The following is a 26,848-nucleotide window of genomic DNA, read 5'->3' on the forward strand; positions in this document are numbered from 1 at the left end:
GACAGATTTTCCTCCTTTGGTAGTTGATTTCCTTTTGCTTTTGGTTTGCATTCCCATCAGAAAGTTATCAAAATCGAAGTCTGGTGAGTTTAATAAGCCGATATATAGGGGGTAGCTCAGGAGCTCCTTCAGAACACGTCTGCCATGAACCAGCGACGCTCCACCCCCCCACTATTTCTTTCTAGTGGCCTATCTGGGCCAGGGAAATTTACACCCATGCAAGGAGACATGAAAGAATTGCAAACTACGTGAATGACTGCTATAACACGGCTGACAAGTAAAGTAGACAATATTGGTGAACAGATGGCAGAGATTAAACAGGAGCGTTTGGAGAATAGCAGACAGACAGCGAAGACCAATGAAGCCTTAAAAATTCTAGAGGGTCAGGTGATGGAGAATATCCAAAAGGTGTAACATCTGGGAAAAGAACAGAGTATACAGGACTCTAGACTTTTGCAGCTGGAAGTAGATAAAGCTGCCTATATGCTGAGGTTTCAAAATTTACCAGAAGAGAAAAATGAAGACCTACAGAAAATGTTAAGTGAAGCCTTGGCTGAAATCTTACAGGTGATTCCTCAGAGGATGGAAGAAGAGTTTGATCAAGTTAGACGGGTGCCATCGAGTTATACAAGATGAAACAAATTACCTAGTGAAGTTCATTTGAGATTCACAAGAAAGAAGACTAAAGATGACATCTTGAAACAAGTAAGAGATAGACCTATGATGATAGCTGGAAATATGGTGAAAATTTTAAGAGAGGTCCCTTGGCCTGTGAGACAAAAGAGAAGAGAATATCAGGCGTTAACAGATTTTTTGAGAGGAAGAGAGATACCCTATATGTGGCTAATGCCAGAGGGCCTTCTTTTTACATACAGGAGAACAGATATAGGATTAACTCCACTTTTAAACCTCAGAACTTTTTTGAAAGAATGAAGAAAAAAGAAGGCAAAGAAAAGAAGGATGAGGAGGAGCAGGAGGAAGAAGGTTCTGGTGAATAAGACCCAAATGAACCACGGAGATGCCATACAAGAGTATTCTAAAAAAGATAAGAAAGATAATGATAAGCAAAGCCCATAATGGCTTCAATCATTCCAATTAATGTGAATGGACTTAACTCTCCTGCCAAAAGGAGAAAGACATTTAGATATTTGGCAAAAATGGAAATGGACACAATTTGCTTACAAGAAACTCATATCCTAACTAAAGATCAAAAGTTTTTGAAAAATAAAAAACTTGGTAATTTATTTACAGCAACAGATACACATAAGAAGAAAAGGGGAGTGGCAATTTATATTAAAGATAAATTTAACCCATAATTGCAATTTGCTTCTTATGGTGGAAGAATTTTATTAGTTGAAATTACAGTTGACAACAAGAAAATTATACTTGCAAATATTTATGCTCCAAATGATCATCAAGAAATTTTTTTTCAAGATTTGCATCTTAAATTATCAAATTTGGAGTATGTAGAATATTGTTTAATAGGAGATTTCAATGCTGTTTCTGACAGACAACTGGATAAATTTGCTTTTTTAAAAATTTTATTATTATCATTATAAAAAACACACAGAGATGAAAAGTAAACGTCTTCAGCTCCCAACAAGTTTTTGGAAATTAGCAGAAGAAATGGATTTGGTGGATGTATGGAGAACAAGATATCCCAACTCCAAAGACTTTACTTACTATTCTACTAGTCACCAAACTGCGTCAAGAATTGATATGTGCTAAAAACATGAAGGTTCTTTCTACCATATGCGGTGGACTTGTGAAAGAGCAAAAAAGTATTGGCAGATGATTCAACAAGAAATTTCTAAGATCTTGGGATACGAATTTAAGAAAGTAGCAGAAACATTTCTGCTGGGATTACAAATGGAAACATTTCCAAAAGAAGATAGAACTTTGATTTGGTACTTGCTTTCAGCGGCTAGGACATTGTATGCACAGTTATGGAAGCAAGAAAAAATACCAGAAAAATGGGATTGGATTACAAAAGTAATAACATGGAGTGAGATGGATAAACTAACAAGAATTTTAAGAAACTATGATTTGGAAGTTTATAGAAAGGAGTGGAAAAAGTTCAGAGGTTATGTAGAAAAAGGACATTGGACAATTTTTTTTTTTTTTATGTCCAAAAACTTTTTTATTGAATTTAGTAAACATACAAATAAAGCAATCAATGACTGTATCTGCAATCATTCTTTGTGTATAAGCATAGCATACCAGTAGAAAACAGAATATATATATATACACAAAATACAAACAAAACAACACATACATACATTCACACATACATACATACTTGGCAGCTGAATTAAAAAATAAGTACTCTGTCCATATGTTAATTACATCAAATTAATAATGTCATAATATCTACCAGGAATACATGTACGCATCTGATCTACAGGACTAAAAGAAAATTTAAGAAATGGAAGCCACTTGTACATCAGAGAATCGTTACCTTCTGAATTATTTATATTGCATAAACTATCTGCTATCTTGTCCATAGCATAGACCTCCCAGATTTTAGCATACCAGGCTTTAACTGGAGGAATATTGGGAGATTTCCAAAATTGGGCTAACACCATTTTAGCAGCAGCTAGTAAAAGGGATATCAGGGATTTATTGAGAGAAGTAATAGAAATACCTTTCCAACAGTCAAGCAAAATGAGTTCCAATCTTAAGGGTAAACTATAGCCCGTGATATCCTTGATTTTTGCCACAATTACTGCCCAAAACGACTGCACCCTCGGGCAAGACCACCAGCAGTGTATAAATGTGCCCACCTCTCCACAATTTTTCCAACATTTGGAGGATTGATTTATCGCCATATGGCTTAATCTCTGAGGTGTTAAATACCACCGGAACAAAAATTTTTGAGTTTGTAATTGTATATTCAATGATTTTGAAACAAACGAAGGAGATGACCAGATTTGTTGCCAAACATCCTCCTGAAAATTAATTGAACTATTCCTTTGCCAAATTTCTTGATAGGATAACAAATCAACAGCATCAATGTCTAGCAAACCCTTATAGATAAATGAAATCAGTCCCTTCTGCTTTAAAAAAGGAGATTGTAGCAAGGATTCAAAGAAAGTAAGAGGTCGATTGAAATTGTATTTCTTTGAGAGTGATGTCACCAAGTTGTTAATTTGCAAGTATTCAAACCATGGGATTTTTGTCCCGCCAGTTTTCTCTTCTAAAGATTTTTTGTCGAGCACTTTTCCATTGGACAAAATATCCACAAACCTATAAAGATTATATTTTTTCCAAATTGGAAAAGACTTGTAAAAAAACCCCGGTTGAAACCAAGAAACATCCATAAAATGAGATAGTGGAGACATAGGAGGGGCTAAAAAGAGGCGGCGTTTGTCCCAAATCTGAAAAATGGCTTTAAGGAAAAGGTTGGAGGAGATATTAGGAGGTCTCTTCTTTGGAAATTCCCATAATGTAGATTGAAACGATTTGTTATTTAGATAGGTATCTTCTAGGACCTTCCAGCCTGAATTTAAATCAGCATCATGGTATCTGACAAGGCCTCCTAAAATGGCAGCTTCATAAAATTTATGCAGATCCGGAAGAGCCAGACCACCTGAGGATTTAGAACGAATAAGAGTTGCATACCCTATTCTAGATAAGCCCTTGTTCCAAATGTATCTTAAGAACGAACGACGCCAACCCACAAATAAGTCCTCAGGAATAAGAATAGGAATGGCTCGAAATAAAAACAGAAATTTGGGAAAAATAAAAGATTTAATAATCTGAATTTTTTCATTCCAGGGAATGAGTGAAGAATTTTTATTCTTTTGCATAGTAAGAATGTCCTTAATCAATAAATGATGATTGACTTTAAAAATATCTCCCAATTTTAAAGGTATATTGATCCCCAAATATGTCCAATATCTATCCATTTTTTTGAAGTGATAATTTGAGTAGATGGAATCTTGGAGAGCATCTGAAATTGTGATGGGATAAAGAATGGTTTTAGATGGGTTTACTCGAAGACCCGATATAGAAGAAAATACAGATAATAAATCAAAGACAGCTGGTAAAGAAGTCTTAGGTTTTGTAACAAAAAGCACTAGGTCATCTGCAAACAAAGACACCTTAATTTGTTTCTTTCTAATAGGGATACCAGCAATAATATTGGTATTACGGATAGCATTAGCAAGAGGTTCAATTGCGATTGCAAAAAGCAGAGGAGACAAGGGGCAACCTTGCCTCGTCCCTCTGAAAAGATTAAATTCTTCAGAATCCAAATTATTAATAGAAAGAATAGCAGAAGGCGACTTATATAAAGAATGGATTATCTTCAGAAAATTCGGGCCAAAATTCATTTTCTGCAGTAAGGTTGTAAGATAAGGAACTTCAACGGAATCAAAGGCTTTTTCAAAATCAATAGACAAGATAAAGGAAGACTCAATATTAAATTTCCGGCAGTATTGAATAACATCAAGGACCATTCTAGTATTGTCCGTTAACTCACGGTGTGGGATAAAGCCCGATTGGTCAGGATGAATGTAGTTCCCTATAAAAGTATTAAGCCTAGCCACCAGGGCTGCTGTAAAAATCTTGTAATCGCAATTAAGGAGCGATATCGGCCTGTATGAACTAGGGTCTAGCAAGTCTTTGTCTTTCTTTGGAAGAAGAATGATTTTTGCCTGTGACCAAGTAACTGGAAAAGAACCAGACTGTACAAACTGATTACAGGCGTCCGCCAAGATGGGAGCCAACAAAGTATTAAAAAATTTATAAAATTCTGGTATAAAGCCATCTCGGCCTGGAGATTTATTGGATTTCATAGACTTGATAGTCTCCTGTATTTCAAGTGCAGTAAAAGGTTTGTCCAAAAGGGATTTAACCTCAGGAGAAACAGGCTTAATAACTGAGTGAGTGTCTAAAAAAGATGAAATAAGGTCTGATGCTGGATGCTGGGAGGAATATAGAGATGAATAGTATTTTTTAAAAACTCCTACAATATCCTTAGTGGAATGTTTCAAGGTACCGGATTTAGAACGAATGGAAGAAATAGCCATTGAGGATATTCTCTTTTTAACCTTCCATGATAGGAGTTTAAGGGATTGAGGAGTTCGAAACCAATATTTTTGTTTTATATAAGCCATTTGTTTTTGAATCTTGGAGACGTCAAAAGATTCTAATTTTTTCCTTTCTATAAGAAGTTTTGAATAAGTTTTTTTGCTACCAAATTTTTTAAATTTCTCTTCCAATTTGGTAATGTTGGCAACCAAATCTGATCTAATTTTGTCTTTTTCTTTTTTATACGAAGAGGCAATAGCCGGACAATTTTTTAATGATTAAATTTTAGAAAAAAGAAGAACATGAATCTAGGCTTATATGGTTCATATGGAGTAAAAAAACAGGTCCTCTTGTGGATCAAAAACTGGCTGAGTAATAGGAAGCAGAGGAGAGTATAAATGGGCAGTCTTCGCAGTGGAGGACGGTAAGCAGTGAGGTGCCGCAGGGCTCGGTACTGGGTCCCATGCTCTTGAACTTGTTCATAAATGATTTAGAGTTGGGAGTGAGCAGTGAAGTGGCCAAGTTTGCGGATGACAATAAATTGTTCAGGGTGGTGAGAACCAGAGAGGATTGTGAGGAACTCCAAAGGGATCTGTTGAGGCTGGGTGAGTGGGCGTCAACGTGGCAGATGAGGTTCAGTGTGACCAAGTGCAAAGTAATGCACACTGGGGCCAAGAATCCCAGCTACAAATACAAGTTGATGGGGTGGGAACTGGCAGAGACTGACCAAGAGAGAGATCTTGGGGTCGTGGTAGATAACTCACTGAAAATGTCAAGACAGTGTGCGTTTGCAATAAAAAAAGGCCAACGCCATGCTGGGAATTATTAGGAAGCGAATTGAAAACAAATCAGCCAGTATCATAATGCCCCTGTATAAATAGATGGTGCGGTCTCATTTGGAGTACGGTGTGCAGTTCTGGTCACCGCACCTCAAAAAAGATATTATAGCATTGGAGAAAGGGCAACTAGAATGATTAAAGGGCTGGAACACTTTCCCTATGAAGAAAGGTTGAAACGCTTGGGACTCTTTAGCTTGAAGAAACGTCGACTGCGGGGTGACATGATAGAGGTTTACAAGATAATGCATGGGATGGAGAAAGTAGAGAAAGAAGTACTTTTCTGCCTTTCTCACAATACAAGAACTCGTGGGCATTTGATGAAATTGCTGAGCAGACAGGTTAAAACGGATAAAAGGAAGTATCTAAAGGGAGCTATGATAAAAGATGAACAATATAAACTCAGAGCCTTTGCTGATGACTTAGTTTTTAATTAGAACAACCAATGGACTCAATAGATTGTTTTATAAATAAGGTTAAACAATTTGGCTATTGGGCAGGGTTAAAGATTAATTATCATAAAACAAAATTTTTGATTTAGAATATGACAAAGGATCAAATTCAGTCCTTCCAGCAAAAATCGGGATTTTTGTATGAAAAAAGAATCAAATATTTAGGTGTGGTTATTTCAAACAGATGTAGCAATTTAAAAGTAGATAATTATGACAAACTGCTTAAAGAAATTTAAAAAGATTTGGGAAAAATGGCACGATCTGAACTTATTTTTAATGGGAAGAATAGCCCTAATAAAGATGAATATTTTACCAAGGTTACTATTTTTGTTTCAAACTATCCCAATATTTTTAAATAGTGGATTTTTTCAAGAACTGAACAAGATGGTTGTTAAATATGTGTGGCAAGGCAAGAAATCTAGAATCAAACTAAAGACATTGCAGGACTCTAAATTAAGAGCAGGTATGGGCCTTCCAGACTGGCAGTTGTATTATAAAGCATCTGCACTTCTTTGAATAAGAGATTGGATATTGTTGAAAGACAAGAGACAATTGTTGTTAGAAGGACATGATTTGACTATGGGATGGCACGCATATTTGTGGTATCAAAGACTTGAAGACCACTCTTGCTTTAAGAATCACTGGTTTCGGAAATCTTTATATCATATGTGGTCATGGTTAAAGCCTAAAATCTATCAAAAAATTCCAAGATGGGTTTCACCAGTAGAAGCATTTACTTACCCAAATCTTTTAAAATCAAACCAGAGCTACAGTTATGATGATCTGTTGGGGAAAGTTAATCTACTGAAAACCAAAGAAGAATTGGAAAATATGGACATTAAAATAAATTGGTGGCTGAGCAGGCAAGTTGAATTTAGATATGCAAAAGACAAGGTGATAGGCTTCATCACAGGACAATACTTATTTGATAAAATTCTTTTGGGCCCACAAGAAAAGTTAATTTCCAAATTATATGCATATCTACTTCAAATGAAGACACAAGATGAAATTGTAAAGGATTGTATGGTTCAATGGGCAAAATTTTTTGGTTATAATATTACATTAGAACAATGGGAAAGACTGTGGAAGCTTAATGTTAAACTAACCAGGTCAGTAACCTTTAAAGAAAAACCTTTACAAGATGTTTTAGAGATGGTACTTGACCCCACAGAAATTGTGTAAAAGCTATACCAATATGTCTAACAAATGTTGGAAGCACACTAAACAGATTGGTACTTTTTACCACATGGTGGACGTGTGAGATGGTGAAAGACTACTGGAAAATGGTGCATGAAATGTTACAGAAGATTATGAAGACTCAGATACATTTCAAACCAGAACTTTTTAAATTGAACATATTTCCAGAGGGCTATTCTAAAGAGATGAGACGTTTGTTGGCACATTTTAATACAGCAGCTAGGATCCTTCTGGCACAGAGATGGAAATCTCAGGAAATTCCCACAATAGACTTGGTGGGAAAAGTTTTAGAGACAGCAGAGCTGGACTTTTTATCCCAGTTGATGGCTGGGAAAACTAAAGAAGCAGTAAGAAAAAATTGGATGAAACTGTATGTTTGGTTGGATACTCAAGACTCTTAGGATTTTCTGGTGTGAACTGATTTTTTCTTTTTTCTTGTATTTTATATTATAAAATTCACCTTTACTGGAATTGTCAAATTATTAGATAATAACAAAAGACTTATACTATAAAAATTTAAAATGGATCATATACAGCTTAGATAAAATAATATGGGACAATTTATGTAAAGAAAATATTGTGGAATTATCCTTTCATTTTTGGAAACTATTCTATGTAAAACAAGGCCAGAATGTATGGTGCTTTCATTTTTCCTTTCCCCTATCCTTATCCCCCAGTCTTCTCTGAAACTAATAAAACTTGAAAACGGTAAAATGAATTGGTGGCTGAGAATGCAAGTTGAATCCAGATATGCCAAAGACAAGGCAACAGGCTTTAATACAGAACAATACTTATTTGATAAAATTCTTTAGGGCCCACAAGAAAAGTTAATCTCCAAACTATATGCATACCTACTTCAAATGAAGACACAAGATGAAGTTGTAAAGGACTGTATGGTTCAGTGGGCAAAAATTTTTGGTTATAATATTACATTAGAATGAGAGCGACTGTGGAAACTTAATGTTAAACTAACTAGGTCAGTAACCTTTAAAGAAAACCTTTACAAGATGTTTTATAGATGGTACTTGACCCCACAGAAATTGTGTAAGATCTATACTAATATGTCTAATAAATGTTGGAAATGCACTAAACAGATTGGTACCTTTTACCATATGTGGTGGACGTGTGAGATGGTGAAAGATTATTGGAAAATGGTGCATGAAATGTTACAGAAGATTATGAAGACTCAGATCCATTTCAAAGCAGAACTATTTTTTTGAACTTATTTCCTGAGGATTATTCTAAAGATATGAGACATTTGTTGGCACACTTCAACACAGCAGCTAGGATCCTTCTGGCACAGAGATGGAAATCTCAGGAAATTCCCACGAAAATGGACTTGGTGGGAAAAGTTCTAGAGATAGCAGAGCTGGACTTTCTATCCCAGCTGATGGCTGGGAAATCTAAAGAAGAAGCAAGAAAATATTGGATGAAATTTTATGCCAGGTTGGACATTCAAGACTGTCAAAACAAGATTAAGATTCTCTGGTGTGAACTAATTTCCCCCCCCCCCCCCCTGTATTTTATATTATAAAATTTACCTTTACTGGAATTGTCCAAATTAATAGATAATAATAAAAGACTTATACTATAAAATCTTAAAATGGATTATGTACAGTTTTAGACAAAATAATATGGGACAATTTATGTAAAGAAAATATTGTAGAATAATCCTGGTGTTCTTGGAAAGTACTTTTATGCAAAATAAGGACAGAATGTATTGTGCTTTTTATTTTCCCATTTCCCCTATCTTCTTTCCCAAATCTTTTCTGAAACCAATAATACTTTTGAAAAACTAAAACGCCTGGGGCTCTTTAGCTTGGAGAGACGTCAACTGTGGGGTGACATGATAGAGGTTTACAAGATTATGCACGGGATAGAGAAGGTAAAGAAAGAAGTCCTTTTCTCTCTTTCTCACAATACAAGGACTCATGGACGTTCAATGAAATTGCTGAGCAGTCGGGTTAGAACAGATAAAAAAAAGTCCTTCACTCAAAAGGTAATTAACATGTGGAATTCATTGCCACGGGAGGTGGCGGCGGCTACAAGCATAGCCAGCTTCAAGAGGGTATTGGATAAACATATGGAGCAGAGGTCCATCAGTGGCTATTAGCCAAAGTGTATTGTTGGAATTCTCTGTCTGGGGCAGTGATGCTCTGTATTCTTGGTGCTTGGGGAGGGCACAGTGGAAGGGCTTCTAGCCCCACTTGTGGACCTCCTGATGGCATCGGGGTTTTTTTTGAGGCCATTGTGTGACATAGAGTGTTGGACTGGATGGGCCATTGGCCTGATCCTACATGGCTTCTCATGTTCTTACCACCATAACAGCTCCAAGCCTTCAACCAGTTCTTCAACCAAGCCTCTTCCAACAATCAAAAGAAAATAAACTGCAGATATCTCACAGGCACCAGCTGCGTTGACTCTGCTGCTCCAAATTCTGCTCCCCTTCTGAGGGCCTGGCTCTCCAGCTCACAATCTGTCTATTAGGCTACCTCAGGCTTAATTCACCGCAGCTGTCGGCTCCGCCTTGCAAGGGCAGAGATTAACCCACTGTGGGTTCGAAACAGAGGGATCTTAAGATTGCATCTGTTATCACAACATTCTTTGTTCTTTACAAGTACCCTTAAGACTAATGAATGCTATGGTTTTCAGCATGTTTTATTGTAAGTTTTTTTAAAAAAATAAAATCATTGTGTTTGTCTGTGTCCTCTATCTTTGCAACCTAGCATTACATTTTATGACACATGACCCGGCCCTACAAAGTCCCATTTATGTCAGATCCCGCCCTCATAATGAATGAGTTTGACACCCCGGATTAGAGCAAGGATCTGGGAAACCCAAGTTCAAATGCCATTCTGCCAGAAAACTGGCTTCTTCAGGTTAAACAATTTTATTTGGTAATATATGGTAATTATATCCAATACTAATAAAATATTAATAAACACTTACTGCCTTCCCCATACATTACACTTTCCCCTTCTCCCCTCCCCCCAAATCTTGACTTCCGCCGGTGCCAATTGCCTAAAATTCTAATATCAAAAGGTTTCTTTAACTTTAAAAAATCTTAATAAGAAGAAAAAAAAGAAAATATATATATCATTTTGCAAAGAAATAAAAAGAACACCCATTTCTTATACTTTATAAAGTCCTATTCAGTTATTATAGTTCATCTTCTTTCTCCTTCTAAAAACCTAAGTGGTATTCTCAAAAATCTCCCAATGTCCTTTTACTTTCCATTCTTTTTCTATATATCTTCTGAATTTGTCCCAATCCATTTTAAATCCCTCTAAATCATAGTCTTTCAAGATTCTTGTAAGTTTATCCATTTCACTCCATGACATAACTTTTACAATCCAGTCCCATTTTTCTGGTATTTTATCTTGCTTACCAGAAAACTGGCTTCTGACCTTGGACCTATTGCATTCTCTCAACCTTATGAGATATCGCAAGTTTGTGTTGGGGAGTTCAATGGGGTACGGATTAACTCCATACTCATTGTCTTAAAGGGCATCTTATGATTCTACTTCGAACAGGATCGACGTGGGACTTTTACATATTGTGATGATTTTCCCTGCTCTCACAACTCCCTTCGTCGTCTTCTCTGCTGAATACCCACCCCCTTTTCTTTCTTTTCCCCACCTACACATGAAAAGATGCCACAAATCACAGGTCTGGGGAGGGGGGGAGCAGTGTGATGATGTGTTAAGGATAATCTTCCTGAGGTTGGCATCAAGAAATCTTACCTCTTTGAAGTTTGAATTACCCCCACCTTAAGGTTTTTGCTTCTAAACTTCTATGTATGTTTGGGCCAACTATGTCTGTGAACGGCTCTTTTTATGTAATAAAACCCAGAAATCAAAATTATGATCTCAGTGTAAAAATGCAGGATATTCAAGATTGCTACAGCACAGACATTGACTTCAAATTCTGATGCAATAATTCAGAGCAAGAGGTATAAATTACAAAAACTTGCTACATAAAGGAAATACTATTAATCTGTTAAGCATGTTTGTAATTTTAGTTTTAAAAAGAATTAATTAGGTTTCCCTGTGTTTGTATGTCAGGGACTTGGCATAACATGTTATGGCATACATGGCCCAGCCCGACAAGGTGACGTTTATGTCAGCACTGGCCTCATAACAAATAAGTTCAACACCTCTGAGTGAAGCAGTTTAATGATTTCTCCTTGTGTGGGTTCTTTGATGACTTTGAAGATGGCCACAATGATGGAATCTCTTTCTACACTCTCAGCATTCAGAAGGCTTCTCCTTTGTGTGCATTCTTTGGTGCTTCTGAAGAATGCCTTTCAGTTTGAATCTCCTCCAACACTCTGGGCATTCAAAAGGCATCTCCCCTGTGTGGGTTGTTAGATGTTTTTGAAGATTGCCATTCAGACTGAACCTCTTCCCACACACTGAGCATTCAAAAGTCTTCTCCCCTGTGTGGGTTTTTAGATGTTCTTAAAGTTTGCTACTGTGACTGAACCTCTTCCCACACACTGAGCATTCAAAAGGCTTCTCTCCTGTGTGAGTCCTTAGATGTTTTTGTAGACTGCCATTCAGACCGTATCTCTTCTCACACACTTAGCATACAAAAAGCTTCTCCCCTGTGTGGGTTCTTAGATGTTCCTGAAGATTGCTACTTACACTGAATCTCCTCCCAAACTCTGAGCATTCAAAAGTCTTCTCCCTTGTGTGTGTTCTTAGATGTCCTTGAAGACTGCCACTATGACTTAATCTCTTCCCACACTCTGAGCATTCAAAAGGCTTCTCCCCCATGTGGGTCCTCATATGTTCTTGAAGATTGTCTTTCCGACTGAATCTCTTCCCACACTCTGAGCATTCAAAAGGTTTCTCCCCAGTGTGGGTTCTCATATGTTTCTGAAGATTGCCTTTGTGACCGAATCTCTTCCCACATTCTGAGCATTCAAAAGGTTTCTCCCCTGTGTGGGTTCTCATATGTTCCTGAAGATTGCCTTTGTGACTGAATCTCTTCCCACACTCGGAGCATTCAAAAGGCTTCTCCCCTGTGTGTGTTCTCATATGTCTTTGAAGGTGGCCTTTCTGACTGAATCTCTTTCCACACTCTGAGCATTCAAAAGGCTTCTCCCCAGTGTGGGTTCGTAGATGTTTCTGAAGACCGTCATTCTGAGTGAATCTCTTCCCACACTCTGAGCAGTCAAAGGGCTTTTCCCCAGTGTGGGTTCTTGTATGTTCTTGAAATCTGCCTTTTTGACTGAATCTCTTCCCAAACTCTGAGCATTCAAAATGCTTCTCCCCTGTGTGGGTTCTCATATGTCTTTGAAGATGGCCTTTCTGACTGAATCTCTTCCCACACTCTGAGCATTCAAAAGGCTTCTCCCCTGTGTGGGTTCTCAGATGTTCCTGAAGATTGCCTTTGTGACTGAATCTCTTTCCACACTCTGAGCATTCAAAAGGCTTCTCACCTGTGTGTGTTCTTAGATGTTTTTGAAGACTGCCACTATGACTGAATCTCTTCCCACACTTTGAGCATTCAAAAGGCTGTTCCCCTGTGTGGGTTTGTAGATGTTTCTGAAGATCGCCATTCTGAGTGAATCTCTTCCCACACTCTGAACATTCAAAAGGCTTCTCTCCTGTGTGAGTTCTTAGATGCTTTTGAAGTTCACCACTACGACTAAATCTCTTCCCACACTCTGAACATACCAAGGGTTTCTCCCCAGTGTGGGTTTTTAGATGTTCTTGAAGATTGCCTTTCTGACTAAATCTCTTCCCACACTCTAAGCATACAAAAGGTTTCTCCCCTGTGTGGGTTCTTATATGTTTCTGAAGTTTGCCTTTGTGACTGAATCTCTTCCCACACTCGGAGCATTCAAAAGGCTTCTCCCCTGTGTGTGTTCTTAGATGTCTTTGAAGAGTGCCACTATAACTGAATCTCTTCCCACACTTTGAACATTCAAAAGGCTTCTCCCTTGTGGGGGTTTGTAGATGTTTCTGAAGATCGCCATTCTGTCTGATTCTCTTCCCACACTCTGAGCATTCAAAAGATTTCTCTCCTGTTTGAGTTCTTAGATGCTTTTGAAGATTGCCCTTCTGACTGAATCTCTTCCCACACTCTGAACATTCAAAGGGCTTTTCCCCAGTGTGGGTTTTTAGATGTTTTTTAAGATTGCTGCTCTTACTGAATCTTTTCCCACACTCTGAATATTCCAAAGGGTTTTCACCTGTGTGGATTCTTTTATGCAGAAAGAGCTGTGATCTGTATCTGAAGTACTTTCTGCACTGGAAGCATTTATATGCCTTCATTGTTCTCTGCTTTGGAAAACAGCTATTACGTTTTCCTCCCTCAGAAAACGCCATTCCAGACTCTGAAAACATAAACAGTTTCTCTCCTGAGTGAATCCTTTGGTGTCGAACAAGGTCTAATCTCTCTGAGTAGCTCTTCCCACAGTCTGAGCAGTTGTAAGATTTCTTTCCAGTATGTATTCTTTGATGTCCATGGAGCTCTCCTCTGCAAGTCATTATCTTTCCACATGCCAGCCGTTGATGGGCCTCCTCTCCACTATGGATTCGTATGTAGTCATTATACTGGGATTGATCTGAGTTCATTCCACAAGCCAAGCACTTGCATGTTTCCTTCACCATGCAAATTAGTTCTTGGAAATCCTCCACTTGGCAAGGAATGGGTTGACCCCTCTTCTTGGCCATGTGGCTTCTTTTCTTTCTCTTTGGTCCACCTTGATTTTGGAAGTTGCCTCTCAAGTCTTCATTCTTGGCTTCATCCGGCAATAGAGGATGCAGTTCCTCACCCTCCTCATTCCTTTGATCGTCCCCTGCTGGAATAAAGAAAGAGGTCCTTTTAGAACCAACCCAAGGAGGTCTGATCTGCACCTGAATTCCCATCCGCGCTCCAAATATTCCAGTGGCTTCTTCTTGCTGTATACAGAAGTGTATGATATTATATGATTTAAAAGTACATTAAACCCCCTACATGAAAGATGATTGCTTTGGGCTCCCCATCTGTGTGACTTCTTTGATGTGAAGTAAGGGCTCTTTTCACAGTGAGACTCTTTCTACTATACAAACAATTACATCATTTCTCTCTTGAGTGAATTGGTGCTTACAAAATGAGGGTCTTTGCAAAGGCCACGCTTTCATTTTCCCTGGAGTGGATTCTCTGGTTAGGATGGAGGCCTTTGTTCCTTCTCTTTTCAAATGACCTTTGTTCTTGGACTGGGATATTACTGAAACCCCCTGCTTGGCTAGGGATGGGCTTCTCCCTCCTCTTCCTGTGTGGCTTCCCTCCTGCCGCTGTGGTCCATCTCCATTTCCCAAGTTTCTTTTGGCATCATCGTTGTTGGCTTTTTCCATAGGGAACCTCTGGAATTCTCCAGCTGTCTCCTCTGCACCTTCTGCTGGAATAAAGGAAGAGGTTCAATCAGCACCCAGGCAAGGAGCCAAGACACCAGTCAGACACAGCTCAGGAATGGGGTGTATTTCTTTTATCAGATCTTTTTCCCTCCTGAATTTAGAAACATCTTATTCCTGCCAGGCCCTTCTGTAGAGCTGTTTTTATATCCTGACTCTCCCTCCTTTTCCCAGACTTCCCATATATACTTTAAGGGAAAAAATGGCAAAGTTTCCACCTGAGTTGCCATGCAGTTCTTGATATTGTGCAGCTGACAATTAAATACAAGAAGTTATGAGTTTCCCAGAAGTTGTGAATAGATCCAGGAGGATGGGGGCGTGGGGGAAGAGAAGTCAGGCGCTCATCACATGAAACCCACAGTTTAAAGGAGGACTTCCACTGTTTTTGGAAGGTGTGCCATTTGTTAGGGGGGCAGGTAACGGACACCGAGAAAACCCACCCTGCAGTGCAGGAACACCTTTCTCAAGCTCAGAGCCATTGTCTTGCTATTTCTGAGCCATTCTCTGCACCTTAGCTGGGCTTCTCTATTATCTAATGCACAGCCATGTCTGAATCATGCAGGCATTTCTGCTTTTTGAAGCAGCACAGAGTCAGCCTGCCCCCTGGAAAGATGCACATCTTATTGTCAGCAATAGACAGCCAGAAGACTGGCTTATCAGGCCTCAAGGTCATTAACTTCTTACAGTAGAGTATGGCCCTCTGGAACCCCATCCTGGAGGAACCTGCAGTATCAGAAATTCCAGATAAGACTCCAGAAGTATCTCTCATATGAACATATGAAGCTGCCTTATACTGAATCAGACCCTTTGTCCATCAAAGTCAGTATTGTCTTCTCAGACTGGCAGCGGCTCTCCAGGGTCTCAAGCTGAGGTTTTTCACACCTATTTGCCTGGACCCTTTTTTGGAGATGCCAGGGATTGAACCTGGGACCTTCTGCTTCCCAAGCAGATGCTCTACCACTGAGCCACCGTCCCTCTCCTGTTCTATCAAAACACTTGCAACCAGGGATTTTATTTGTAGCCAGACAACCTGTGAGGTAGGTGAAACTGAGAGTGCTCTGACAGAAACTGCTCTTGAGCAGAACAGCTTTGAGAGAACTTGTGGGTGACCCAAGGTCACTCCAGCAGTTGCATGTGAAGGAATGGGAATCAATAATCATAACATGTTCTCCAACATAAGAGTCCCCGCGCTTAACTAGTACATGAAACTGTCTCTCTTGGCAATTTTGAACCATTGGCACCTATGAAAGATTCTTACCCAGAAAGGACATGTTCCCATAGTTCTCCAGCATGACTTCCCTGTAAAGAGCTCTTTGGCCCGGATCCAGCAGGGCCCACTCAGACAGGGTGAAATACACAGCCACCTCCTCAAAGGAAAAGGGAAACTGAAAGACAAAGCAGGTTCCCTCTTCAGAGATCATCCCAGGCAGAGACTACATTCTCCACATGGTATATTCTGGAAGAGTGAAGGATGTAGTTTTTGGAATATGCAAAGCAAAAGGGGTTCACAGCCTCTCTCTCCTCAGTCAGCAGGACCTAAAGCCTCCTTGAGAAAGAGGCTTCTCAACTACCCCCCCCCCCCGACTATCCCCCTTTCTTCCCCCCTACCTGGACCAGAGGTGGAGTAGCCGTTTCCACTCCTCTGCAAAGGTGATGGCTCGACACCGTCTCTTCACTGCCTGCAATTGAAACAACATTTGGAGGATGAATCGTTCGCTTCTTTGAATTCTGCCTCATACATCCCTGTTCCCAGGGTTGTCATACCTTCTCTTCTTTATGCTCAAGAAAATTTGTAATGACTTTTAATCAAGTGTGGGAGAGGCAGAAGAGAAGCACCCAGTACCCATGAGCCTCAGGGGGTTATAAATGCTGCCAACACTTCTGTAAGACTTAAAATATGAACCCTGGCGCTCAAAAGGTTGTGGAATCCTTGCTGGATGAGGCCAAAAGCCCAGGCGCGCCATTCTCCCACCTCCTGCACCTCCAAAGTGTCCTGGAGTCCAGACTGGCAGGAGACATAGAGGGGACCGGAATTCATGTTGCAGGATGTGATCTGAGTGCATCAGTCAAGGCTCTGGAAACCAGAGTATTACCGACAGAGTTCCAGGGTATCTGCTCATGCTCTGACTTCACATCCAAGTATCTGGATAGACAAGACATCGACATGGCATCACGCCCACCCCACACTCCATCCTCAAATGGCATCTCTAGTCTAGTATCCTCTGCCTTGGAAAGCCTTTCGGTAGAACCAATTTGTTGCCCCTTCCAATAGGGTTCCAGAGAGACGCTGCCCCAGAATGTGGGCCGTGTGTGTTTGTAAAGTCCAGTCAAGTCACAGGTGAAGAAAAGACTAAAAGTCCACCAGCACCTTATAATAATAATACTTTTTATTTGTATACCGCCCTCCCCGCCAGGGCAGGCTCAGGGCGGCTCACAGCATAAGAATGCAATATACAACAACAGTTATAATTATAAAATCATCATTAAAACAATTTACAAGTTATATTAAAATTAACATTATGGTGCTATAAACATTAGGTCTTCAGTAAGGTTCAGTAGCTAAAAGCATATCCAACGGCACTTTCTTGGCTTGGCATTAGGTGAAGGCTATTTTGAAGAGGTAGGTCTTAAAGGCCCTGCGGAATTGATCTAAACATCGTAGGGCCTGCACCTCTTCTGGGAGTTGATTCCACAGCAGTGGAGCTGCAATGGAGAAGGCCCGATCCCGGGTGGCCTTCAATCTGGCCTCCCTTGGCCCAGGGATATTCAGCTGGTTCTTTCCAGCTGACCTCAGCGCTCTCTGGGGCTCATATGGGGAGAGACAGTCCCTCAGGTAGGCAGGTCCTCAGCCATATAGGGCTTTAAAGGTAATAACCAGCACTTTGTAACGAACTCAGTATACCACTGGCAGCCAGTGCAGTCCACACAGCCCCGGCTGTATGTGCTCCCATCTTGGGAGCCCCAACAGCAGCCTAGCCGCCGCGTTCTGCACCAGCTGCAGCCGCCGAGTTCGGCACAAGGGCAGCCCCATGTAGAGGGCGTTGCAGTAATCCAGTCTCGAGGTGACCGTAGCATGAATCACCGTTGCCAGGTCCCGGCGCTCCAGGAAGGGGGCCAACTGCTTCGCCCGTCGAAGATGAAAAAACGCGGACTTGGCAGTGGCCGCTATCTGTGCCTCCATTGATAATGAAGGCTCCAGAAGAACCCCCAAGCTCTTGACCCTGTGGGCCGCTTTCAGCAGCACACTGTCAAAGACCGGCAAGGGGATTTCCCTTCCCAGGGCACCGCAGCCCATGCAAAGGACCTCTGTCTTCGTTGGATTCAACTTCAGCCCGCTCAGCCTGAGCCAACCTGCCACGGCCTGCAATGCTAGGTCCAGGTTTTCTGGGACGCAGTCAGGTCGGCCGTCCATTAGTAGGTAGAGCTGGTTGTCATCTGCATATTGATGGCACCCAAGCCCAAACCTCCGGGCAATCTGGTCAAGGGGGCGCATGTAGATGTTGAACAACATCAGAGAGAGAACTGCCCCTTGTGGCACCCCACACACTAGTGGGTGCCTCCGGGCCAGCTCTCCCCCAATTGCCACCCTTTGTCCCCGTCCATCAAGGAAGGAGGAAAGCCACTGTAAGGCCGACCCCCTAATCCCTGTGTCGGCGAGCCAGCGGGCCAGTAGCCGATGATCGACCGTGTCGAACGCAGCCGACAGGTCCAACAACATCAGCACCGCCACGCCACCTCGATCCAGATGCCGCTGGAGGTCATCCACCAAGGCGACCAGCACTGTCTCCGTCCCATGGCCTGGACAAAAGCCGGACTGGTGGGAGTCTAAGGCGGAAGTGTCATCCAAAAAACTCTGCAACTGTAGCACCACTGCCCTCTCAATAACCTTACCTAAAAATGGTAAGTTCGAGACCGGTCGGTAGTTCGCCAACTCGGCCGGATCTGCTGTACTTTTTTTTAAGAGAGGGCGGACCATAGCCTCCTTCAAGGATATTGGAAATTGCCCTTCCAAGAGGGATCTATTTATGATATCCCGTACAGGATATCTAAGCTCCCTCTGGCAAGATTTAATTAGCCAGGAGGGGCATGGGTCAAGATCGCAAGTTGTAGGGCATACAGTTGAGAGAATTCCGTCGACTTCCCCTAGGCTAAGCGCGTCGAAGTGATCCAAGGTAAAATCAGAAGCCAGGCACGGAGCCTCGGGTTCTTGTACTGCATCCAATGTGGCGGGAAGGTCCTGGCAGAGCGACGAGATTTTATCTGCAAAAAATTTTGCAAAAGCCTCACAGCCTATTTCCAATTCTCTCATGTTTGGTCTGCCTTGAGGCAGAGTAGTCAAATTCTCAATTATCTTAAATAATTGTGCCGGGCGCAAATTTGCAGATGCAATCCTAGCCGCAAAGTAATCCTTCTTTGCGGCTTTGACTGCCATCTCATAAGACTTCATAAACGTTCTGTAGGATGTTCTCGTCGCTTCATCACGAGTATGCCGCCACCGTCTTTCTAGTCGTCTGAGTCCCTGTTTCAGTTGGCGTACCTCCAAGGTGTACCATGGAGCTAGCCTATTTCGGGGGCGCAGAGGACGCCGGGGTGCGATCTCGTTGATGGCCCTGGATAGCCTGTCGTGCCAGGTCTCTACCAGGTCATCAAGGGAATCGCTAGGGGGCCAGGGGTCCCGCAGAGCCCACTGGAACCACTCAGGGTCCATCAGACTCCGCGGGCGAGCCAAAATAGACTCGCCGCCCATACAGGGTTAAAGACAAAGAATTTTTTTTTGGTAGAGTATGAGTTTTTGTGAGTCACTGATCACTTCTTCAGATCACAGGGTGAGACAAAACTGACTTATCTGAACCCAGAGGTATTCAAGGCCAGAGACATTCAAAGGTGGGATGCCCTTGCCTGCCTCTGCAGAGCAGACCCGGTCTTCTTTGGTGATCTCCCCTGCAAGAACTAACTAAGGCTGACCCTGCTTGGCTTCGAGATCTGACGAGACAGGCCTCACCTCCGCCACCCAGTCAGGAAAACATGGAGGTTCCATTTACTCACCATGACTAAGAGCTGCACTCAGATTTCTCTTCCTGTTGTTTTTGGAGCCAACTTGATACCCTCCAATAGAAGGAAGGTGAGAGATGCATATTTTAATTATTGTCAATAAGGATGGAACTGCCTTCCAGGATTCTCTCTACTCCCCCTCAAAGTGGGGTGGCCATCACTACATCCTCTGGCACTACATCCCAGAACTCAAGACTGTGGAGTCTGCAAAAGTATTCTGTCCTATCCTGAACCTTCAGCCCAACCACTTGACTAAGTACACCAATCCCATCTGGGCACGGGACACCCTTACCACTTGAGAGGGCATCTTGGGCATGTTCCTGGGCCTGCGCCCTCTGACCTTTCTCTGATGGAGGACCTCCTTCTTCCTCAGAGAACTTGGCTTCCGTCTGCGTGGATCGTCCCCACATCTGAAACAACAGCAAGGGAGGCAGGTAAGAGAAGGAATGGAACCGGCAGAGGAGATGGATCCTGACCCCCTCCCGGTCTCTTCATCCCTGCATCCAGCATCTGAGCTGCTCCAACTACAGGGGCAAGAATCAGGACCAGGTTTTCTTTCCAGGCTAGTGAAATATCCAGAGGCAGAAATATCTCAGAAAAAAATGGGACAATAACACCGAGAAATTGCACAAAAGAGATGAACGGATGACAGATTCCTTTCAAGAAGAATCTTTTGAAGAAGAACCAACAGTTTTTTGAAAGCTGCACTGAGAGCAACTGGGTGAAACAAACAACACCAGGAGTAGATGGGATATCAACAGAACCATTCCACATCCCAAAAAAGGAGTCTCTCGAGACCTGAGCTAGGCTGTTAATGACAGGACATTTTGGAGCATATTAATTTATAGCAACTTGATGGCAGTTGACATGCATGCACACAGAAATATCTGACAGGCAACCTTAGGATGAGATCGTTACTTGAACTGAGTGAATGAAAACCCCTCACCTGTTCTACCTGCCTCTTCTCCTCTGCCTGACTCAGGAGGAAACCTTCGGCCAGGGCCACCGCCTGGGAACTGGTCTCCGGCCCACATCCTCTGACCCAGCACTGCATTTCCTGGGGCAGGATGGTCAGGAACTGCTCCAGGATCACCAGGTCCAGGATCTCCTTCTTGGTGTGTCTCTCCGGCTTCAGCCAGTGGTTGCAAAGTCCATGGAGCCGGCTGCAAACCTCTCGGGGCCCATCGGCCTCCTGGTAACAGAACTGCCGGAAGCAATGGCTGCGTTCCTCTGCAGTCATAGTGTCCTGAGCCAAGGTCTCTAGCACAGCTCTTTCCCAAAATTCAACACCACGCCCTGCTTGGATGGGATGGGGATCTTTCCTCAATCTCTTTTCAGGCCTTCTGGGTTCTCCTCTTCCATCTCCTTCCCCTTCCTCTTGGGTTGCCTCTGACTGTGGAAAGACATTCTTGTTCACTTGCCTATGAAGAGGGAGAGGGAAAGATATTGAAAGACAGAAAGAAACCAAAAGGGAATGGAGTTGTACCACTGTCTCTGGTCAAGAGACACCTAAGTGAATCAGGTGTGTCCATGTTGTAGTTTGTAAATCAGGATCGATGTCATTGTGTTATATTAAGTATCAAATTTTTACAAATAGGTTTGCTTGGTCCTTCAGGAAAGAAAAACATTTCTATTTGGTTCTTTAAAAGCCTGCTGAGGATGTTATCAGCTTGGTCTCTGATTTCTGGGGACCAGCCTGTCTAGTGGGTGCAGCTCAAGGTAAACTGGAGCCCAGGACAAAGCGACTGGGAAAGGTTTAAGCCAGGGGTGTTGAACATGCAGTTCAGGTGCCGAATCAGGCCCTCGGAGGGCTCCTATCAGGCCCCCGAGCAACTGGCTGTCATCTGCTTACTTCTCCCTATATCTTGCTTCCTTCTTCATAATTGCTTGCTTTGGAAGGCTAGCTCAACTGCAGAGGTGCTACAGAGCAAAACCTCTATTTTCTCCATTGGCTAAGGCTCCTCCCGTGGGGAGGAATAACTTGCTTTTCCAGGCTCTCTCAATCAGAGCTACTAAGCCAAACCTCCCTTCCTTCTATTGCCTGAAGCTCCTCTCCCCTCCAACCCCTTAGGGAAGGAACAAAAGAGCCAGAGCTTTCTTTGCCCAGTTCCCTGTTCCCATGGGAGAGCTACCAAGAAAGCATCTTTAAAACCAATGAATGTGGATGTTTTAAGCATGATTTAAGTTTTTAAAAAATATATATTTGGGTTTGTCTGTGGTCTTTGTAAAATGTATATCTCTGCTACCTAATCTTAAATAGGTACACACATGGCCCCGCCCGGCATGGCTCAGGCCAACAAAGTCTCGTTTATGTCAGATCCGGCCCTCATAACAAATTAGTTCGACACCCCTGATTTAAGCAATGCAGACAACTCCTCAAGGGGCCAGAAAGGCTGGGCAAGAGGGCAGAGGGGCCTCTCCAGGTCCGGGCACAGGGGCTGCTGGGGGGAGCAGGAGGAGGCAGTAAGGGGGCAGAGGTCCTCAACCACTTCCTGGCTGCTATGGTGAAATGGCTAAGAGGGATGAAATGGAAACTGGACCCTGGACAGATCCAAGTAGTTCTGTTCTGGTTTGGAAAGCAAAACTCTTGAAGAAGATTTTTTTTTCTAGGGTTGCCAATCCCAAAGTGGGGGAGAAAATGGAGAAAGGTCACTCCAGGAACCTGTATACAAAACAACCTGTATACAAAAAGGTTATAGTAACCAAATTACTAAGATATAATTCATCAAAAATCAGTTGGTGTACATTCAATACAAACAACCTGAAGGCACAAGTCTCAATAAATATAATTCCAACAAAGGAGTCCCGACGTAGAAGGAGTCAACTTGAATACTCCTGCTTCAATCACCCATCTAGCATAGGGTGCCCCATTGATGACTTGTTTAAAAAAAGACTTCATAGTCATCGTTAATTTACAGCACTAGTTTCACTGTGTTCCACAACTGCCAAAAAACTTCCAGTGAATAGTAGGGACTCAAAAGTCTCTAATGCAATTTCCAAACCGGCACTAAGCTCAAAAAAGGCTCAAGGCCTTCTTTGTACGTTGGGACTCTTTCCTTGGAATTATATTTATTGGGACTTGTGCCTTCAGGTTTTTTGTATTGAATGTACACTTATTGATTTTTGATGAATTGTATCTTAGTAATTTGATCACTATAACCTTTTGGTTGTTTTGCATACATAATCCCCAGGTGGGGGCAGGGGATCCCCCAGTTTGGAGGCCTTCCCCCGCTTCAGGGTCATCAGAAAGCAAGGGGAGGGGAGGAAAATGTCTGCTGGGCACTCCATTATTCCCTATGGAGACCAATTCCCATAGGGTATAACAGATAATTGATCTCCAGGTATCGGGGGGGGGGCTGTTTTTTGAGATGCACCATAGCATCCAATGCCTCTCCCCAAAATACCCTCCAAGTTTCAAAACGATTGGACCAGGGTGTCCAGTTCTATGAAACCCAGAAGAAGGTGCCCCTCTCCTTCATTATTTCCAATGGAGGGAAGTCATTTAAAAGGCGTGCAGTCCCTTTCAATGTGAGGGCCAGAACTTCCTCTGGATTTCAATTATGCCTGTCACAACCTTGCTCCTAACTCCACCCCCAATGTCTCCTGGCTCCACCCCCAAATTCCTCAGATATTTCTTGAATTGGACTTGGCAACCCTATTTCCCCTCCCCTCACTTTAAGTGGTGTTCTGTTAACCCTTTCTGACTCAGTTAAGAGTCTCCACATTATACTAGACTTAACATTATTGCTGGAGATGTAAGTCATTGGAGCTGCAAAAAAGGCTTTCTCCAGGGGGGGCCCTTCCCTTGATACAGCTGATCTGGCCCCCAGGATCCCTGCCAGGGTGACATAGAGACTACATGAGATCAATGTACTGTACATTGGCCTCTCCCCCCCCCCCTGTCATATAACCAGGGCTTTTTGGGTAGAAAAGGCCCAGCAGGAACTCATTGCGTATTAGGCCACACCCCCTGATGTCACCATTGTTTCACATAGGGCTTTATGTAGAAAAAGCCCAGCAGGAATTCATTTGCATATCAGGCCGCATCCCTGACAACAAACCAGCTCCTGTACGTTCCTGCTCAAAAAATAAAAGCCCTGCATATGACCAATTGAAAAACTCCAGCTGATGCAGAGCGCCTGGGCTCAACTTTCCTTGGGAACTAGCGGGAGTTCTGCAGTCTCTCCACTGGGGAGCCTGAATACACCCCTTCTCCATGACGCCCCCACCCTTCCTGGCTTTCTGCAAATGAAGCCAACCTCACTGCTTCAAGGGGGCTTTTCTAAACAAGCCAGAGGAGAACACTGGACCTAGGGCTTCACATAAAGTGACTCGGCTGCATCGTCAGGGTACCAGGTCCAAATCACTGTCCTGACTTTGCCGTTACTTGGATCCTGCTCTGCCATTTTGCAGCATTCCGTGGGTCCCGTCAGCCGTTCCCCTTTCCTCCTCAATGCTGCTTTTCAGACTTCTGACCGGCTCTGCTACCCACATCCTTTTGCATCGTTGAGAAGTGTGTCTTGCTCGCGCTCGGGAAACTGCAGCTGAGGGAGAGCACCGGCCCGAAGGCGAGGAATTTGGGCAGCTGCTGGGTAGGAAGGATCCCTCCTCCGGGATCCCGCCTGGGACCTCCTCCCTGGCCTCCCTCCGACCTCCCTGGCGGAGAATGGATTTCCCCTTTGCAAATGCACTTCCCGCCTGCGGGCGCTGACAGATGAAAGCACCGATCAGGAAATCGCGGTTCCAAAGTATTAAGGCGCACCCCTCCCCCCGCCCAGCCAGCAGGAGAGCAGCATTTCTGGCGTCCAGAGCTGGGCTGCAAGAACTTACTCGAGAGTAAAGCTTCCCGGGCTCCGGCTGCACCCGCTGCGAGGCTTTTCTCTGCTGTTGCATCCCGAAGCCCTCCCTGCTCTCTTGCCCCTCGTTCAGATGCAAACCCTTCCCTCCTTGCTCGGCCTCTCTAGCAAACCTCTCCAGTGCTTTTAACCCTTGAAGAGCTGCAGGGAAAGGGAAGGAAGGAAAGAAGGCGAGGCTTCTCCTACCCTCCCGGTCGAGAGCAGCGCCAAAAAGACCATGCAGGGACTGGACGGGACTTCACCCCGGCTGCCGCCGCCAGAGGCGCCTCCTGCAGTTTAGTGGGATTTCTCTGGAGCAGGGGGGGGGGGGGGGGCAAACTTGTGTAATGTAAGAGCCGTCTAGAATAAACGTCAGGTGTTTGAGAGCCACAAGACATGAACATGAGACGTTTGAGAGCTGCAAAACATGAACGTCAGATGTTTGAGAGCAGGAAGGAAGGCAAATGGAGGGAGGGAGGAAGAGGTGGAAAGAAAAAACTTTTAAGTTTAAATGCATTCTCCAAGCCACCAGCTGGCTTGGGTTGGAGAGGTGATTTAAAGAGAAAAAAAGCTTCTCAAAGTCAGCCGATGGGGTGGTGGGGGCTTCAAGAGTCACAATATGTGTGAAAGAGCCACAGTTTGGCCACCCCTGCTCTGGAGTAACTGGGCACACGGCTGTGTGTGTGTGGTGTGTGAGAGAGAGGGGGCTGGCTTTCTTCCAAGGAAGTGGCTTCAGGGCGGCCTTAGAAATCTCTGTTTCTGAGCATCTTATCAAACGCTTCCCCCCTTCAGTGCATTCGTCTTGCAGGCCTTTATTCGACAGGGCGTCTATGGAGGGGCGGAACTTAGGGGGAGCAGCACCTTCTTTGGGGAGAGGGGGTCCTGCAAAGTCCTGGGGAGCGGGAAATGGGTGGGAAGGATATGAAGATCCGTTTTAGATCCAACTTTCACTCCCCCCCCACCCGCCCTCCTCTTTAGGAGAAAACAAAAGCTAGATCCAGGTGGGCAGCCCTGTCGGTCTGAAGGAAAAAAACAAAGTAGGAGTCCAGTAGCACCTTTAAGACCAACAAAGTTTTATTCCGAATGGAAGCTTTCGTGTGCATGCAGACTTCATCAGACAATGGAATGGGGCACAGTGAACAGAGCTACTTACAGCTGGTGGGTAGTGGTTGAGAATTCAAAGTGCTACAGGGTTAGGATCCAATGGCAAAACAGTGAAATCAACACATTGAAAGAACATTTGGTTTGGATAGCATTTGTGTGGGAAACACAGTAACACATAAGAATAGGAGAATGATGTCTGTTAATTGCTCTTTTGCAGGGGTGGCCAAGGGTAGCTCTCCAGATGTTTTTTGCCTACAACTCCCATCAGCCCCAGCCAGCATGGCCAATGGCTAGGGCTGATGGGAGTTGTAGGCAAAAAAAAACATCTGGAGAGCTACCCTTGGCCACCCCTGCTCTATTGCTTGCAAGTCTGGGTTGAACAGGGGGCATGTCTTTCCTGGAGGGTTCTTTTCCAAAGGGTTCGCCTTCTGTGTGGAACGCAGTTTGGTGCAGGTGACTTCCAAGGAGAGGCTGGCAGTAGAGAGGCAGGGAGGCTCCCACTGGATTCTTTTCTTTGGACTGTCTGGGCCAGGGGTGTCAAACATGGCCCTGGGACTGAAACAGGCTCCTGGAGAGCTCCTATCAGGCCCCCAAGCAACTGGTTGTGGATGTGGTCTGCTTCCTTCTGCATCCCAGCTTGCTTTGCCAGGCTTGCTCAATCGCACAGGAGCTACAGAACAAAGCCTCTATGTTCGCCATTGGATGAGGCTCCTACCTTGGGGAAGAGGGAAAACTAGCTTTGCCAGGTTTCTCAATACCACAGCAGAGCTACTGAGCCAAGCTTCTCTTCCTGCTATTGGCTGAGGCTCCTCCCCTTCCTGGCCCCCTTGGGAAGGAAGGAAAGAGCCAGAGTTTCCTTTCCCCAGTTCTCTGCCTCGCATGGGCAAGTTACAAAGAAAGTACTGTAACGAAGCTTGCTCCTTCAGACCCCA

At 43.3% G+C, this 26,848-nt stretch overlaps 2 protein-coding genes across 2 annotated transcripts in view; both read right to left on the minus strand.

The window, feature by feature from the left end:
• LOC132571225 (zinc finger protein 709-like) overlaps positions 1–20,326 on the minus strand; it is a 1,224,940-nt gene extending 1,204,614 nt beyond the window's left edge. Inside the window, exon 1 of the mRNA XM_060237950.1 lies at positions 20,270–20,326. The gene's annotated coding sequence lies outside the window, so the exon portion shown is untranslated. The remainder of the gene's footprint in view (positions 1–20,269) is intronic.
• Positions 12,103–24,870, minus strand: LOC132571896 (oocyte zinc finger protein XlCOF6-like). The gene is made up of 5 exons (XM_060238688.1): positions 24,808–24,870; positions 20,270–20,387; positions 16,534–16,604; positions 16,184–16,310; positions 12,103–14,333 (listed from the first exon to the last, which is right to left on the minus strand). The coding sequence occupies exons 1-5, from the start codon at positions 24,868–24,870 to the stop codon at positions 12,103–12,105; spliced, it is 2,610 nt and encodes an 869-aa protein (XP_060094671.1).
• Between the last annotated feature and the right edge of the window lie 1,978 nt (positions 24,871–26,848).

This window comes from Heteronotia binoei, chromosome 5 (genome assembly GCF_032191835.1).
Source record: "Heteronotia binoei isolate CCM8104 ecotype False Entrance Well chromosome 5, APGP_CSIRO_Hbin_v1, whole genome shotgun sequence".
Classification (NCBI taxonomy): Eukaryota; Metazoa; Chordata; class Lepidosauria; order Squamata; family Gekkonidae; genus Heteronotia; species Heteronotia binoei.

Excerpts from the sequence above, each read along its gene's own strand:
- LOC132571896 (XM_060238688.1), bottom strand. The coding sequence starts at position 24,870 with ATGCAACAGCAGAGAAAAGCCTCGCAGCGGGTGCAGCCGGAGCCCGGG. Across the intron at positions 16,605-20,269 it reads CCAAGATGCCCTCTCAAGTG|GCAGTGAAGAGACGGTGTCG; the intron begins GTAAGGGTGTCC and ends TTTCAATTGCAG. Across the intron at positions 14,334-16,183 it reads TGGGAACATGTCCTTTCTGG|CAGGGGACGATCAAAGGAAT; the intron begins GTAAGAATCTTT and ends TCTTTATTCCAG.